The 15,667-nt window shown below is 34.6% G+C and overlaps 1 protein-coding gene across 3 annotated transcripts; it reads right to left on the reverse strand.

Moving 5' to 3' along the window:
* Positions 1-113: 113 nt before the first annotated feature.
* Positions 114-13,395, reverse strand: LOC131943886 (inhibitor of apoptosis protein-like). Of its 3 annotated transcripts, XR_009386958.1 has the most exons (9): positions 12,395-13,374; positions 12,016-12,191; positions 11,749-11,806; positions 11,518-11,625; positions 11,230-11,352; positions 10,719-10,930; positions 9,577-9,684; positions 7,307-7,460; positions 6,495-7,153 (listed from the first exon to the last, which is right to left on the reverse strand). XR_009386958.1 is itself a non-coding variant. In XM_059304193.1 (7 exons), exons 1-6 carry the CDS (start codon positions 13,353-13,355, stop codon positions 10,731-10,733), a joined length of 1,626 nt encoding a protein of 541 aa, XP_059160176.1. In that variant the 5' UTR covers positions 13,356-13,374; the 3' UTR covers positions 10,374-10,584; positions 10,719-10,730. The 3 variants fall into 3 exon arrangements, 2 of the variants coding, with proteins under 2 accessions (XP_059160175.1, XP_059160176.1); XM_059304193.1 differs by lacking the exons at positions 6,495-7,153; positions 7,307-7,460; positions 9,577-9,684 and adding an exon at positions 10,374-10,584; XM_059304192.1 differs by lacking the exons at positions 6,495-7,153; positions 7,307-7,460; positions 9,577-9,684; positions 10,719-10,930 and adding an exon at positions 114-576 and having other exon boundaries at positions 12,395-13,395.
* Between the last annotated feature and the right edge of the window lie 2,272 nt (positions 13,396-15,667).

Consider the following 15,667-nt stretch of genomic DNA (forward strand, 5'->3'; position numbering starts at 1 on the left):
CAAATTGTTCAATATATACAGACATTTGTTTTAAATCACATAACTATTTGATGTACAAATAATTAAAGTTATCCAAATATTGGATAGTAATTATAATTAATATTTATTGGCTGTATAAAATATATTATAAAATTATAACTAATTATGTAAAAATTTTTACATATTTTCAAATTTTTCAATATATATAAACAGTTGTTTTAAATCATATAACTATTTCTTGTACAAATAAATAAAGGTATTCAAATATTGGATAGTAATTATAATTAATAGGCTGTTTGATTTAAAATTGATTGTATTATTTTTAAAATGCCGCACACGATTAACATATTAATGTCCCCACTCTCCCATTTAGTTTGACCATTAAAAATTGTGTCTTTTAGCCAATGAAAGCTCGAACTGTCCCCTTGACCACCTTCCTACAGACTGGACAATCTTTCATGGCAGCAGCACAATCACTGCAGGAGACCAGATGACCACAGGGCAGAAAGACCACGGCCACTTCTCTGTCCATACAAATTTTACACACAGTTTGTTGACGGAGCTGGTTGTTTCTTTCTTTTATCCTCGACAGACTCTCTGGATATAAAGATTATATTTACATACAATGCATTGTCGCTATTAATACATTTAATTAGCACATGGAAATAAATTTTAAATGTTAATTTCTAATTATGATAAATTAAGTCCAATAATACATTTCTGTGAATATTAAAATTTTCGAGAAAATAAATCATGGAAATAGAGTACTTTCCCTCTTTCATTGATAACCAATCCCTAACTTAAGTAATAAATGTTAAACTTGAATTGTACATTACCTTGATAGGTTAATGGGTCCACCTGAACAGTAGATTCGCTTTGTCTCCTAGCTGGATTATTATTATTTTCTCGCTGCTTTCCGTCTTTTCTTAGTTTTTCTAAAATATCATCGGCAGATATTTGTCCAGCTGTATTAAAATAATTATTTGTATTTAGTAACATAAAACATCATTCACTACTTGTGCGCCATGTAAAATGTATACTGACTGTAACTTTAGTCTATTTTTAAATCATCATTCTATAAAACACATGTATTGAAAAAAAAACGTGTTTACCTTCCTCTTTAACAACTCTAGCAGCCTCTTCCACTTCCTCCAGCTTATACCCCATCTCTACAAGGGTTCTCACAGCTGCATCTCGTGACAAACAACTGTCGTTGGAACCTAGAGAAGATAGTTTTAATTTCATCCATTACGATCAATGTATGTAAAAAGTTGGACTGAATGTTTCATAGTATTCTATCACTAGCGATACAAATATGTGGGTCATACTTACTTTGGCGGTATGCTGGGAATTCGGTTCGAATTTTTTCTGTCACCATTTGAAAAGAAATCTGAAATAAATCGCATCATATATATATATATATATATATATATATATATATATATATATATATATATATATATATATATATATATATATATATGCGTGTATTTGCACGTAACGGTCCTTATGTTTTCGTAAGTCAAAATGTTATTAGATTTTCATTCAATAGTACACTTTTTTTTAACGATTTGAGTAAAGTTATGGGAGTAAAAATTAACTTTAAAACACACACAAATTTAACGTAAGCGTCTAATGATGAGTCACCTGATCAAAGTCTTTGTTCAACGTTTGTACCGCATCAATGAACACTTGGCCCATGGTCTGACGAATGTACGCACACTTAGGGAACCATCTGGCATGTTCTACCCACACGTCATCTTCATCTTCCCAGTTCCTGAGTCCACCACCACAGTAGAAACATCTGGCACAGTCACCATAACCTGTGGGGAACATTCAATGAACAGAGAATATTAAAGGAAAGTTTTGTATTATGTAATTTGAATTTTAAAAGAAAAAATAAATAAATAGTTTTGAAAACTTAAAAAAAAAAACCACACAATAAAGGTAGTAATATAAGTCAGTATACGTGTATAACGAATAGAAAAACATTGATTATTTACTCCAACTGACCCCCGTAATAAAAGCCAGCCTCAGCCAGATCTTCCTTGACCAGATGATGACGGCTGGGCCAGGCAGATAAACTCTCCAGTCGTTTGACCTTCAGAGCGTAGTCCAACCGTTTTGGTCGTTCTGTGATTATACCAAGCTCAGCGTACGTCGGGTTTCGGCCGTTTCTGCGACTGTTTTGATTGGCTGGTTGTGGTTGGATGGTATTTCCGGTTTGACTAGAAAATAGGTTTGTAGCACTTTCTTGTGGGGTAGCTGTTGGTACTTGGTTTGAGTTGGATACTACCGTATGTGTTTGTACAGTCTGTGGTACAGTTGTGGGTAAACTCACTGTTGGTACAGCAGTTAAATTAGTTGATGAAGGCAAAATGGAAAAAGACGAAGTTACTGACGATCCATTTTGTTGAATCTCTGTCTGAGTATTTCTTTCATTCAATGTTAAATAATTATCCGAAACTGATTGCACTGTGTTATTATTTACGTTTTGTGTCGAAAACGTTTCACCCGAAATATTCCGTGAATTTAACAGAGTTAACTCCCATTGTACTTGTAGCACATTGATAGTAGTCTCCCCTGCATGTGTGTTCACGTTATTACACACCATCTGAACATTGTCACAAAACTGACCAGTGACCATGGGACAACCAGGAGACAACTCTTTATGAATTGTATTAGTGTCGTCGAAATACCGCCAGCCACCCTTGACCGCTTGACAAAAATAGCACATGACGTCATCATCAGTATCCCGCCCCTGCCCCACGTACACAAAGCCGTCACGAGCAAGAACAATGGGAGATTTCCCACAGCGTGCCGGATAGTTTTTAAATGTAGCCAATCGAAATCTTTCCATCCTCAACTTTACCCATGATATGCCTTGAACTTCCGATGGAAACACTTTTGCTTGTTGGTTTGAAATGTTTATATGGGCCTCTGCCATACAATCTGCAAATAGGAATTTAAAAAAATGTTTACATAAAAACATTATTAAAATATAGAAATAGAACAAAATATACATTTTTAAGCAATATTACCACTTTAAAATTTGAAATCATATTTTTAAAACGGGTGTTTTTGTCTAAACCTCCTTCATCATTCTAAAAATAGATATAAATAACGGCCACAAAGTACTCATACCCCAGCGTATCGTTTTAACTAGACTACCCCCCCCCCCCCACACACCCACACTTCTTTTCGCACAGTAAATCTTTTTTTAAAATGTATTCGTTGAGCTTTTATATATCAAGTTTATATCATTGTCACTATAAATGCTTTATGATTATAATCTACAATATAACATAATACATTTTAAAAATTAAACTTGCCGAATCTGAAATTTTTAATTCTAATGCATAATTTGAGGTCGAATTTTGTTATTGTGTTTTGAATATTTATGCCGCGGGTTTTTGTATTAAATTAACCCAAGCGAAGCCAATCCGCGAAGCAAATCAGCGAAGCAAATCCGCGAAGCTGTTTCTTAACATAGCTTGCGATTATGCCCTAATGTTTAGATAAAGAATATTAAAAACTGCTCTACCTAAACAAGCAAAATTAGCCATTAAAACTAAAAAATATCCTAAATAAACAAAACCATTGAAAACTGTTCTTCAAAACAAGAAATAACATTTTAAAAAATTAAGTCAAAATTTTTACCATTAACTTTTTTATGTTTTTAGTTTTATTTTAATTGTTTTCCGTTTTTAAGTCTTGTTACCCTGATAGCTTGATAAATTGTTACAAGAGACGCAAAATTTAACTTGTTTTATACTTTTACTTCTGTAAAATTATATTGAAACTAGATCAGATTATTTTTAGCTACGGGTTAACCTTACCCTATTTAAAAATTTAAGAAGGGAAATCCCTGCAGATAACTGCATTGCTACTGAATGTTGCAATGGTACCTATTTCATCACACTTTGAAACTGAGAATTCATGAATAGATGAGCTTAATGATATTTCGACCAAACGAAACTGATTAGGAAGTGGAAGACAAAAAGATTTAATGGGATCGTTTGGGAAATCCCCAGTTTTAAATGATTTATCACTAGAAATGATCGGCGCTACTGAAAGTAAAGGACCTGTTGAATACTGATACGCCTATTTATAGTGAAAAATAATTATCTATCCTGGAATCAAACTGAAATGTTGGTCTGCAAGCGGTGATGTAAGGTAAAGATAAATAATTTCCAGCAGTTTTGTTTTGTTGGGACATCGAAATTTCATGTTATGTGATTTTCATATTTATTTATTTATTACCATAATTATATATATATATATATATATATATATATATATATATATATATATATATATATATATATATATACATACTATGTTTGTGTGTGTGTCCTATATGCAATACTATGCCTTTCAAAAGATCCCCTCGGAAATTCGGGAAGTTGTTGAGAATTGTCCTGGGAAGGTTCTGTGGGGGGGGGGGGGGGGGATAATATCGAAGGGACGGCCTCGTGCCGGTGTGCGTTTTGGCGCCCCGGCTTTCCCGTGAGTTCTATGGCGATTACGTTCGTTTTTAAATGTGCGATACACTATGTATACGATTGGCTACAATAACCGTTCACTAAAGCAAATTAGGCTTGTTTTCCGATACCCCCGGCTGGGTGCTAATTATCGCATCGGGCTCCGTGAGAACTACGGCGCCTACGAATTTTGCGTGAGCACTACGGCGCCCACGCATTTTTTAAAATGTGCAATAAACTACGGATACAATGGGCCTCTCAAATCCTTGACTAAACCGAATCAGGCGCGTTCGTCAGCGTCCCGGTGGTCGGATGTCCTGCAGCAACCCAGGCTTCCCATTGAGCACTATGGCACTGACATTCGTTTTCAATAGCACCATACAAAAGGAACACGGTGGCACAAGGTGTTCGATTATTAAACCTTGATGTCACCCAACCTGTGACGTCTTTACCTTCTCATTCTTCTCCTTCCAAGCACAGTGCCTTTCAATATTGTTTTGGATAGAGCGTTAACTCATTTGAAAGGCCCATACTGTCTTAGCTTTATTGTTTTGACTGTGTTAAAAAGACTCACAAAGAGATCGATCGGTTTCAGAACCCACACAATGACAATGTCGCCCATCTGCTTTAGCTCACGTCGGCTTCTCTTTCAGTTTCATAACTCGTAGTGTTGTAAACACCGATTTTTATCAAGATCAACACGATAGATATAACTGTTTATACAATGAATTTAGTTATATTTTTAAAAATATGTTGACAAATTAAAACACCACCAATTACAAAACCCTGCCAGTTACACTGTATAGATTTGACACAGTTATGCCATTAACTTTGTTTAAACAGCATCGCAACGGTGAATGGTACAAATCTAGCCATTGATCAAATTTGCAAATAAAACCGTTGTTACTTCAAAGAAATACAACTTTTAATACATTTATGGTAAGTAGTTTTCACACTTTTGACGATTAATTCTTCACTTTTTAGAAATTTTTAGTCATATTAGTTTGATAAGAAAGTTGTATGGATCTCTTTAATTAACGTTAACAGGACAAGGCATCCGTGTTATTTGTGGTCATTTTATCGCACCAACCAGAAGGCGTTAACTTGTTCCTCACCCAATAACCATTTCCAGTTTCGTTATCTCTGGTTGTTGTATCATGTATTTTGTTTTTCCATCTTCGCTCCACTTTCATCACAATCTTGACCTTACTTTCGTTGTGTTTTACTAGTGGGGTTTACACATTGAGTGACACTTTGATATTAAATCTATTAGTGTTGTTTTAAGTAACATTTGCCGAGTTTCGTTTAGATGTATTCCATCTTATTTTGCAATGTAAATATAAATTAAATTAGACAAACTTTTACTACGTCTAAATGTGTTGTCGGTAATTTTGTACTGTAGTTTAATATAACAACGGTGAAACACGTAAATAAACAAACCAAAAAAAAAACATAAGTAATTCTATTTTTTATTTTGTTGACGCTCTTCTTTTAATTTTTTTTTTAGAAATTATCATCCAGAGAAATGTCATCAAGGAATGAAAAAAACAGTTGTTTTGTTTTTAAAGAAGTAGTCGTGGCAATTTTTTTTAAAACTGTAGACTGTGTAATATATGAATTGTAGTATTGACATATTTCTAATTATAATTTATGAAATTGAAAACACAAATCCACTATTAATCAAATTTGAAAAAAAAAGTATTTAAGGATAAAAATAAATAACATCTTGAAAAAGAATAACATAATTAAGTAAAATAAAATCTAAACATCTAAACAATTTTGTTAAATAAAGTCTTCAACAAATAAGCCACAGTGTTTTATTTTGACATGATCACTTTTGAGGGAAAAGTGGGCGCAAAAAAAAGTTAATTGGAAATTCTAAAAGTTACTACTGAAAATGGTAAAATAATACAACTTTGAAGCTTTAAAAATAAAATGCCACTAAAATGTATTTAAAATTGAAAGTAGGTCACATCACCGCTGGGAAATACCCCTGAAAACATCTGGTCACGGTTGACCTGTTTATACAGTTATAAATAGCACAAGTCTTAGTCCCTTTGTACCATTGCGCTATGACTTTCTTTTTTTATAATTTAAAAAAATTCTTGCTTTCTGGAAGTAAAAATTAATTCACTCTCCATCGGGGTTTGGGCTTTTAAGATAAAATATGACGAGTGTGAACTCCTACTGAAACATATTTAAAAAGTAACGATTTTCAAAAACTGAAAGCTGTTATTATGTATCTTTTACACTTTGTAAGTTGTATTAAAATGGTTCACTATAGATCTACCAATCGTCGGCCCGGCACGTTTCATATTTAAGAAAGAAATCGATGTTTAAAAAAATGAAAAAAATTTCCCATTAGGAAGGGGTCGGCTAAGTTATTACATAATCGAATGGGAAGAACTGACTTTTTGTCAAGATGTATGACAGTGGGGCGTGGTAAAATTCTTTGGAAAAGGTGACGTCATTTATATTCGACACCCACACTATTTATATTTAATACCCTACGTCAAAGATTTATGTCAATGGTTTACAACTGCTATATAAATTATTGGATGCTATATTTAGTTTAGTCTCTTCCTGGGTCAAGTAAAAAAAAAAGTCGATCTGCACGAATGGGTGAATCACTGTACGTAGAACGCCAACACAAGCATTTTTACGTCATGTTTCCTTATAAGGTCGTTCATCTGGAAAAAAAGAAATAACATTTAATAGTTAGCTACAGTAAATAATTCAAAGGATTTTAGAACGCATTATTTTTAAAATTTAAATTAGCAAACGTGGAAACAACAAGAGAGGCTAATATATAATAAAACTATTATTATTCTCTTATTACGTACTCAGCTTTTGATTCATTGCACATGTAATGCGGATGCCTTTCATTTCCATTGTTTCTGCACTATTTTATAAACCAAACGATCACAGCCCAATTTTCAACAGAGTGTTTGACTTTTCTTTGAAATGTTTAAGATTTGAGCTTAAAAACCTTCATCTCTACATAGAGGAAAAATGTGTACAATTTTAGGAAATTTTAGTTCCAATTTATTAATATTACTTAACTATATTTTAGGTATTTAAAAAAATATAAAGAAAACATTAAAAAAACAAAACAACAACCAAATTAAAAAAAAAACAACTAGCAGTTTCCTGACATGATTTTTCGTTGCTTCCTTGCGATTATTATTTAAATATGCAGATTATGTTAACCACAAAAACCATATTTACATATTGATTATTTTTTCCTATATTTATTTTCCGTGTCGTATCATATTGTTAAGTTATAATTGATGCTAGATATATCTTAAGTTTTAATTTTACTGCAAAAAGGGAGATAAACAAATAGACCAGCTACAATGCAAAGTCATATTTTATAAGAAATCTTATTACCAGTTGTAATGTTTACAAAACACGCAGGTAAAAGGCGTTAAACTTCCTAGTTTTTAGGTCCTTCATTCAAGAAATTTAGGGAAATTTAGACCAATGTTAGGTGTTTTTACTATGGTTTTTATTATTTGGGTTAGAAAATACCCTCAAGGAAAAATGGTAAAGCAATTCCTGGTACGGTTTGAAGGTTATATATAGTTTCATTTATCTAATCTTGTGTACCTTTCACATCAATGTGTAGTTTTATTTATTTTAAAAATTGAATACGTGTAAAAGTAGCACATTTTCAAATATTCGAAAAATGTTCTACTCTAAACGTTATGTCTTTATTCCACGAATGACGTCAGATCTGAATGTATATTTTGTAACCAAAGGTGCATGAGACAACAGCTACAGTGTGTCAATATTTGCAGTTTTTTCAGTGGTTGCTATATATAGCATTTCCTGGTTTATTTTTAATAGCCATCAAATTAAAGTGATTCGCCTGGGCGAGTCACAGTACAAAATACAGTACAGATTCCTTGAAAAGTGGAGTCATTGTTTGCTGCTGTGCTACACACGGTCTGATCTTGGCCGACTTCCTTATATGGTAAGCGTTTACATTGTACGCATCTCCTTCTTCAAATGCCCAGGGATAATCTCCCGTAAGTGCTCCACCCTGCCGTCATTTCCCCCTCTACTCCCCCCCCCACCACTTTAGAGGTCAGTTGAACTTTCTCTATCCACATACACCATCATAAGAAGTTCCCTGTGCCTAACCTTATCCCTAACCACTTACAATATAAATAGAGTAAAACACGGGGAGTGATTGATAATCCGAATGTCTCGGGTTCGGATCTCTGAGTCCACCCTGCTCTGATGGGTACCTGACTTATGGTGGGTACAGTAAAGGCGGCTGGGCATAGTGCTTGCTGACCACACCGTTTAGAAGACAGTAAAATATCATGTTGATTGTTCCAGTATTGTGTGGTAATATTTACCACACTGTGTAGAAAGGCCGTTGTCGAATACCTTCGAGGATTGTTCGTGTATGGTGTGGCCAAATTAACCACACGTCTCTCTGCGATATACAGCAGTGTTGTTGTTCAGCTTCCAATTATTGCAGGATTCCCAACACTATTATGTTTGTTTAAACTTGTACATTCACTAGTAAACGTATGTAAGCACACCCCTCCCACTTCGCAATAAAAACCAAGACCAACCCCTAGTTAGGATGTTTTTTGTCATTTTTCTTACCTTAGGAAGTACAAAATAAAGCTAGATTGTCTTTATTAAACCAATGTCGGTTTTCAATAATGTAAATGTTTCAACAACAGCAACAACAAAAAAAGAATAGCCAGTCACTTAAAAAATTATACGTCAAATATTACTTCAGTTGCATCAATGTCCAAATGTTTGTCAAAGTTAATAAGGTAGTGATTCACTATGCATTTCATAAGACGATGTGCATTTGTTTATGTGCTCTACTGAATACCACACCAGGCATATGATCGATAATGCAGACTCAGATTTAAATATTTTTTGATGATCTCCATAGTAATTTATTATTTTAATAATCATGATTATTATCTGTTCATTTGCAGTTTCGTATTTTAGAGTATATAGAAAGATTATGGTCCGTTCATAATTTCTTGTATTCTATTTTTAATGGGGGAGTCATGAGAGGAACCTTTAGTTTTAAAGTAAATTAAAAAAAAAAAAAAAAAAAAAAAATTATGATACTTACTATTAGGATTAGTATTGCTGTTAACTTTCCTCTGGATTTTAGTCTTTCTCCAATCGATATCCTTTTTTGTTGTTTTTAATTAATTAACTAATTAATTAATTAGAATACCTAAAGAGAAAATTTTAAAAAAATTATTATTAGTTTTTTAATAAAAAGAAAGAAAGCATATTTTAATTAAAACAATATTCACATTCAGGAAATCAAGAACAAGTCTTTCTCCGATCGATATACTTTTTTTTTGTTTTTAATTAAATAACTGATAAATAATTAGAATGCCTAAAAAGACAAATTATAAAAAAAGTAATATTTTTTAAAAATTTTAACCAAAGAAAGAAAGCATATTTTAATTTTTAAAAATATGTCAAGTTCAAGAAATCAAGAACATGTATTACCAATCCAAAACCAACGAAAAGACAGAAACAATCTAAATCTATACGCAATTGTTTATTGTACATATTTGATAGAAACAAGTTGATAATGAAAACATGCTGTAGAAATATGCAGAAGATCTCACACAAGCACAGTACAAGACACAAGAAACATAAAAACATCAAGGCCTCTACATTTTTAAAACCGATGTACATTCTAAAAGCCAGCACCAAAGGGTAATCATTAATTATAAAAAAAAATACATAATATAAATATATATTTGAATACGTTTGTTTTCATGAGGTTAAAATCATTGATGGGTTTTAATATAAAACAACAATGAGATAATTAACATAGGTTGAACACAAAATATATTTTATTACTTCAAGTAAATATTTCTTTTAAGTTTAATAAAAGGTCATATTCAAGCAAAGTCTAATGGGTCGATGATTTGGAGTCCAGATGTGGAAGGGGAAGACAAATCCGAGTGGGAGAAGCTGGCCAAGTGACCAAAGCCTGCCATGGGCTGTACAGCCACAGGGATAGTTGGTGGTTCGAAGCTAAAGCCTCACCCTAAGGTGTTCGTGGGAGGACTGTGGTAATTCTCGTCAGACTTACTTAAATATGTGGAACCATTTTCTGTAAGAAAACATACTTGTTACCCACAATGAATTTTACAAAAAAGTAAAATTCATTAAACGAAAAGGAAAACCAATTTGATTACTGAATGGTAAACGCGTGGTACTTGAAAATAAAATTATTTTGATACTTACATTTTCGGTCTTTTAACCAATGAAAGCTCGAACTGTCCCCTTGACCACCTTCCTACAGACTGGGCAATCTTTCATGGCAGCAGCACAATCACTGCAGGAGACCAGATGACCACAGGGCAGAAAGACCACGGCCACTTCTCTGTCCATACAAATTTTACAAACAGTTTGTTGACGGAGCTGGTTGTTTCTTTCTTTTATCCTCGACAGACTTTCTGGAGACAGAGTTTAAAATATTCATGGGTTATTACATTAGCTTAAGGCATGCAAAAATGTTTAGGTATTCAATTAGGCCCTATAGAAAAACATATGTACATATTCCATTAGGCCCAATACAAAAACATGTTTACATCTTCCAATAGGCCTTATACAAAAAATGTTTATATATTATTATATATTCCATTAGGTCTAATATAACATTTGATTAAATAAACTGTACTGATAACAAATAACAATTATGAAAACTAAAGTTAAGAAATCATCTTTATAATAAAATATTTTGTTTGAATCTTACCTTTGTAAGCAGCTGATTCAGTTGATGTACCTGCTGTTGCCGATCTTTCTGTTGACTGTCGGCTAGAACGCTTCCCATCTTTAGCTAATCTCTCAATTATGGTGTCTGATGATATTTGAGCTCCTGGGGAGGCAGAGAAAAAGAAAACATAGTTTAAAATATTCAGGTGAGTAAAATGTATCTAAAAAGTAGGCTTATATGTAGGCCTATGTAACATTAACTTACTGTTCATTTCTAGACTACAACAATAAAAGATGTGATATTTTAAAACAAGACAAGCCATCTTACCATCTTCTTTTATCCTCTGTGCCGCTCCTACCACATCATCAAGTACGTATCCCAGTTCAACAACAGTTCTAACAGCTGCGTCACGTGATAAGGGGTTTGTGCTGGGGTCTGCATCAAGATACGAATACAAGAGTTAAAACATAAAGTGTTTTATTACTATTGTATTCACAACAATATTAACAATGTAAATCTGTTAATGTTTTTGTGTTTAATAAAAATAAAAAGGTTTACCTGTGTGAAAAGATAAGTGGGCTGATCCTATTTTATTCGTTACCATCGCGAAAGAAATCTAAAAACAAAAAAAAAATATTTTACATAAGTTGAAAATACAATTTGCTTGGTATTTAATCTAGATCTATTAGGTAAAATGTGTTTTTATATTGATAATATAAGTATTTTTATTTTTCATTTTAAATGGTACTAAACTTACTCTACTAACCCTCATATAAAAAAAATGTTAAACTACAAGCAGAGAAAATACTCCTAGCAAGTGCTCACCTGGTCGAACTCTCTGTTCAGTTCCTGAACTGTGTCCACAAACACCTGGCCCATGGTCTGTCGAATGTACGCACACTTAGGGAACCATCTGGCATGTTCTACCCACACGTCATCTTCATCTTCCCAGTTCCTGAGTCCACCACCACAGTAGAAACACCTGGCACAGTCACCGTAACCTGTGGGGAACATTCAATGTACAGAAAATATTAAAGGAAAGTATTTTATTATGTAATTTGAAGTTTAAAAGAGATATACAATAAAACTTTTTAAACTTAAAAAAAACAACTCAGAAAGACAAATTACTTTACTTTCTGCTAGCTAATATAAGTCAGTAAAAGTGTATAACGAATATAAAAACAGATTATTTACTCCAACTGACCCCCGTAATAAAAGCCAGCCTCGGCCAGATCTTCCTTGACCAGATGATGACGGCTGGGCCAGGCAGATAAACTCTCCAGTCGTTTGACCTTCAGAGCGTAGTCCAACCGTTTTGGTCGTTCTGTGATTATACCAAGCTCAGCGTACGTCGGGTTTCGGCCGTTTCTGCGACTATTTTGATTGGCTGATTGTGGTTGGGTGGTGTTTCCGGTTGGAGTGGTGTTGGCCTCATTCTGTGTTGTGCGGGGAGGGGTTGTGGAGATGGTAGCGAGTGGTGCTGAGGAAGTGGTACTTTGAGCTGGTGACGCCGCTGTGCTGGTTCTGTTTTCTATATATAGATCTGCTGGCTGCTCTGTAGATATCTCTTCTGTTGTTGTGTTTTCTCTGGTTACCGTACGAGAAGGTATCAGCTGTGTAGAATGATTTGTTCTGGGGGAATTCCTATCTTCATTTATTAAAGCTGTGTCTTCTTCGTTTCTTCTTACTTCTGCTATTTCAGGATACTCCCTCAAAGAATTTGATATTTGATTTTCAATCTGCAGCGTTGTAGGATGACTTGGAAACATAGCAGCATCGAGCTCTATACCTTCGTTGGATTCGATCATGGACTGCAGGATTCGTGTGTTGGTGGCAGTACACTCAAGGGGTATGTTCTCACATGGGCTACCGTTAACTAAAGAACAGTTGGGCGACATCTGGCGGTGAACTTCCGTCACGTCATCACTAAAGCTCCATTCTTTTTTCGTGGCACAGCAGAAGCCACAAATCACGAGGTCGTCGTCCTTTCCGGTGCCAATGTAAACAAATCCGTCTCTGGCCAATAGAAGAGCTGATTTCATGCTGGAAGTCGGGTAGGTGGAGAAAGTAGCCAAACGGTACATTTCTTGTTTGAACTTCACCCACAGCACACCTGCTACTTGGGTGGGGTGCAATTTCACATCATTGTGAGCACTTTTTGCCATGGTTATTGAATTGACTGGTTCGTGTATGTGCGTCTTTGATTGCTTTCAACTGAGTGCTTCCTTTGTTTTTCTTTTCCTTAACTATTCTTTCTTATACGACTTTTTTCTCTATAAGTAAATGCTGTGGATTTGGAAAAAGAGATGTATATTATACTAAACAACTTTTAAATAACAAAGTAAACAACAACACTTTACATTTAGATGATTAACGTATTATTGTTTTGTTTTTTTTTTGCTTTGAAGAAGTCTACTGTTAACATTACTCTAAATTCAATATTAAACTAACAATGTATAAAAAGCTATTAATTATGAATATAATAATATCATTATGTTTTTCTTCGTGAAGTAATATATCATTTTGAGATTACCTATATCATAGGGTTCTTCTGCTTTAATTTAAATTTGCATTTATTTCGCTGTTTTGCGGAATCCAATGCAACGCACATTAAGCCCCTAGATGAAAATACCAAAATAAAACAAATTAATTCAAACGAAGTAATGCAGTGGGCATAAACATGACTGGAAAATTACTTCATCGCCTTCATTGAGCTCGTGTGTGTGTGTGTGTGTGTTTGTGTGTGTGTGTGTTTGTGTGTGTGCGTGCGTGCGTGCGTTGAGCAGTTTCGCTGATGCTCTAGACAAGGAAGAGCCTAATCGGAAAATCCCAGTTTGCAGTTGGATGCTATTTCTAGCATCGTGGAAAATTTCTACCCGTATTGATATTGATTCGGATTCCGTCACGACAAAATTAGAGCACACCTATCACACACACCAACACCACAAAGACTGGGGTTACCCCATTCAGAGGCGTAGCGACCCTTCCCGGCGCCCGGGGACATACTTTCAATTTGGCGCCCCCCTCGGGAGCAAATTTTCGATTTGCATCCCCCCTCGAACTTTTCATTTGCACCCCCCCCCTCAAACTTTCGATTTGCACCCCCCCCTCGAACTTTTCATTTGCACCCCCCCCTCAAACTTTCAATTTGCCGCCCCCCCCCCTAAGGTCGGCGCCCGGGGACATATGTCCCCCCCCCCCGCCCCCCCCCCTCGCTACGCCTCTGACCCCATTGAAGCTTCAATAACAAAAGATCGAAGTAGTGTAAAGATTATCCTAACATCATTTAATTTGTGAAAAATCCATTTCTTGACCCAGTGCATTCAAAATTGTCATGTTTGTACATATAATACGATAAAATATACAAATTTAATCAATAGCTCTTATCAGTTATTTATTTTTCTTCTTACGAACTGTCGATTTTAAAGTTTTAAATTATTTTTAAAAATTAAACCATCAGTTTTTAGGCTACAAAACTAAAACCAACTGTTAACACCTAAATTCCTTCTGTAATATTAAAGACAAATCATATACCTACACAATGATATATAACACATAAGTGTGCTGATGTTCTAACTTTACTTATGGTCAAAACAATCAGGCATACTGCTGAACACTGAAAATATCACTAAAAACCCTCAATCTGATGAGAGTTAAACGTTCAATAAAAACAACATACATATTTAACATTTATTGCATTTAAAACAATGTAGCTTCACAGTGAGGGAAAAACGTGGCGTATCATTAATTTCTTGAAATTGTTTGACGTCAGTGGAAATCAGAGTTTCTTCCAGGCATCTCTTCGGGGGGTGGGGGGGGGCGAAGCCCCCCCGAAAATTTTTTACCGCCCCCCCCCCGAACGAAATTTATATAATTTATATAGAAAATATATACTTTTAACAGTGTCCGCCCCCCCCGAAGAAAGTTTACCGCCCCCCCCCGAAGATTTCAAGTGCCCCCCCCCCCCGGAGAAAAAAGTCTGGAAGAAACACTGGTGGAAATACACATTATTTAGGTGGGGGGCCTGGTTTGGTCATTGTAAGGTTCTTAAGGTTTAGCCCTCTTGAATTACGTGTGACGATGGAGACATGATGGATAAAAATTTTTTTTTTTTAAAAAAAGGCCGGCATTAAATTAATAGTCGACACTTAGACAAGACTGTCAGCAATGTCTATACCACAATTTTGTTTTTGTGAGTGGCGTCATTTAAGGAAAACCCATACGACGCTTTCAATAATGGTAACACCCTAGTTTCAAGACGAAGAGATATCGCAGGAAAAATGTAGGCCTAAAACGCTTTGAATGCAGTCCTAAACATGTTATATACTAAAAACAATTCAACACTTTGAGCATAGATTAAATATTAATAAAAAAAAAGAAACAACAACATCACGAAAAATATTTTAAAGACCAACTTACATCTTATGACATCTGTCTAGAGGAGATACCTTCGTTCTAGATTTCGTAATGACATCAC

This window comes from Physella acuta, unplaced genomic scaffold, assembly GCF_028476545.2.
Source record: "Physella acuta isolate Inbredline_101_S28 unplaced genomic scaffold, ASM2847654v3 ptg000472l, whole genome shotgun sequence".
Lineage (NCBI taxonomy): Eukaryota > Metazoa > Mollusca > Gastropoda > Physidae > Physella > Physella acuta.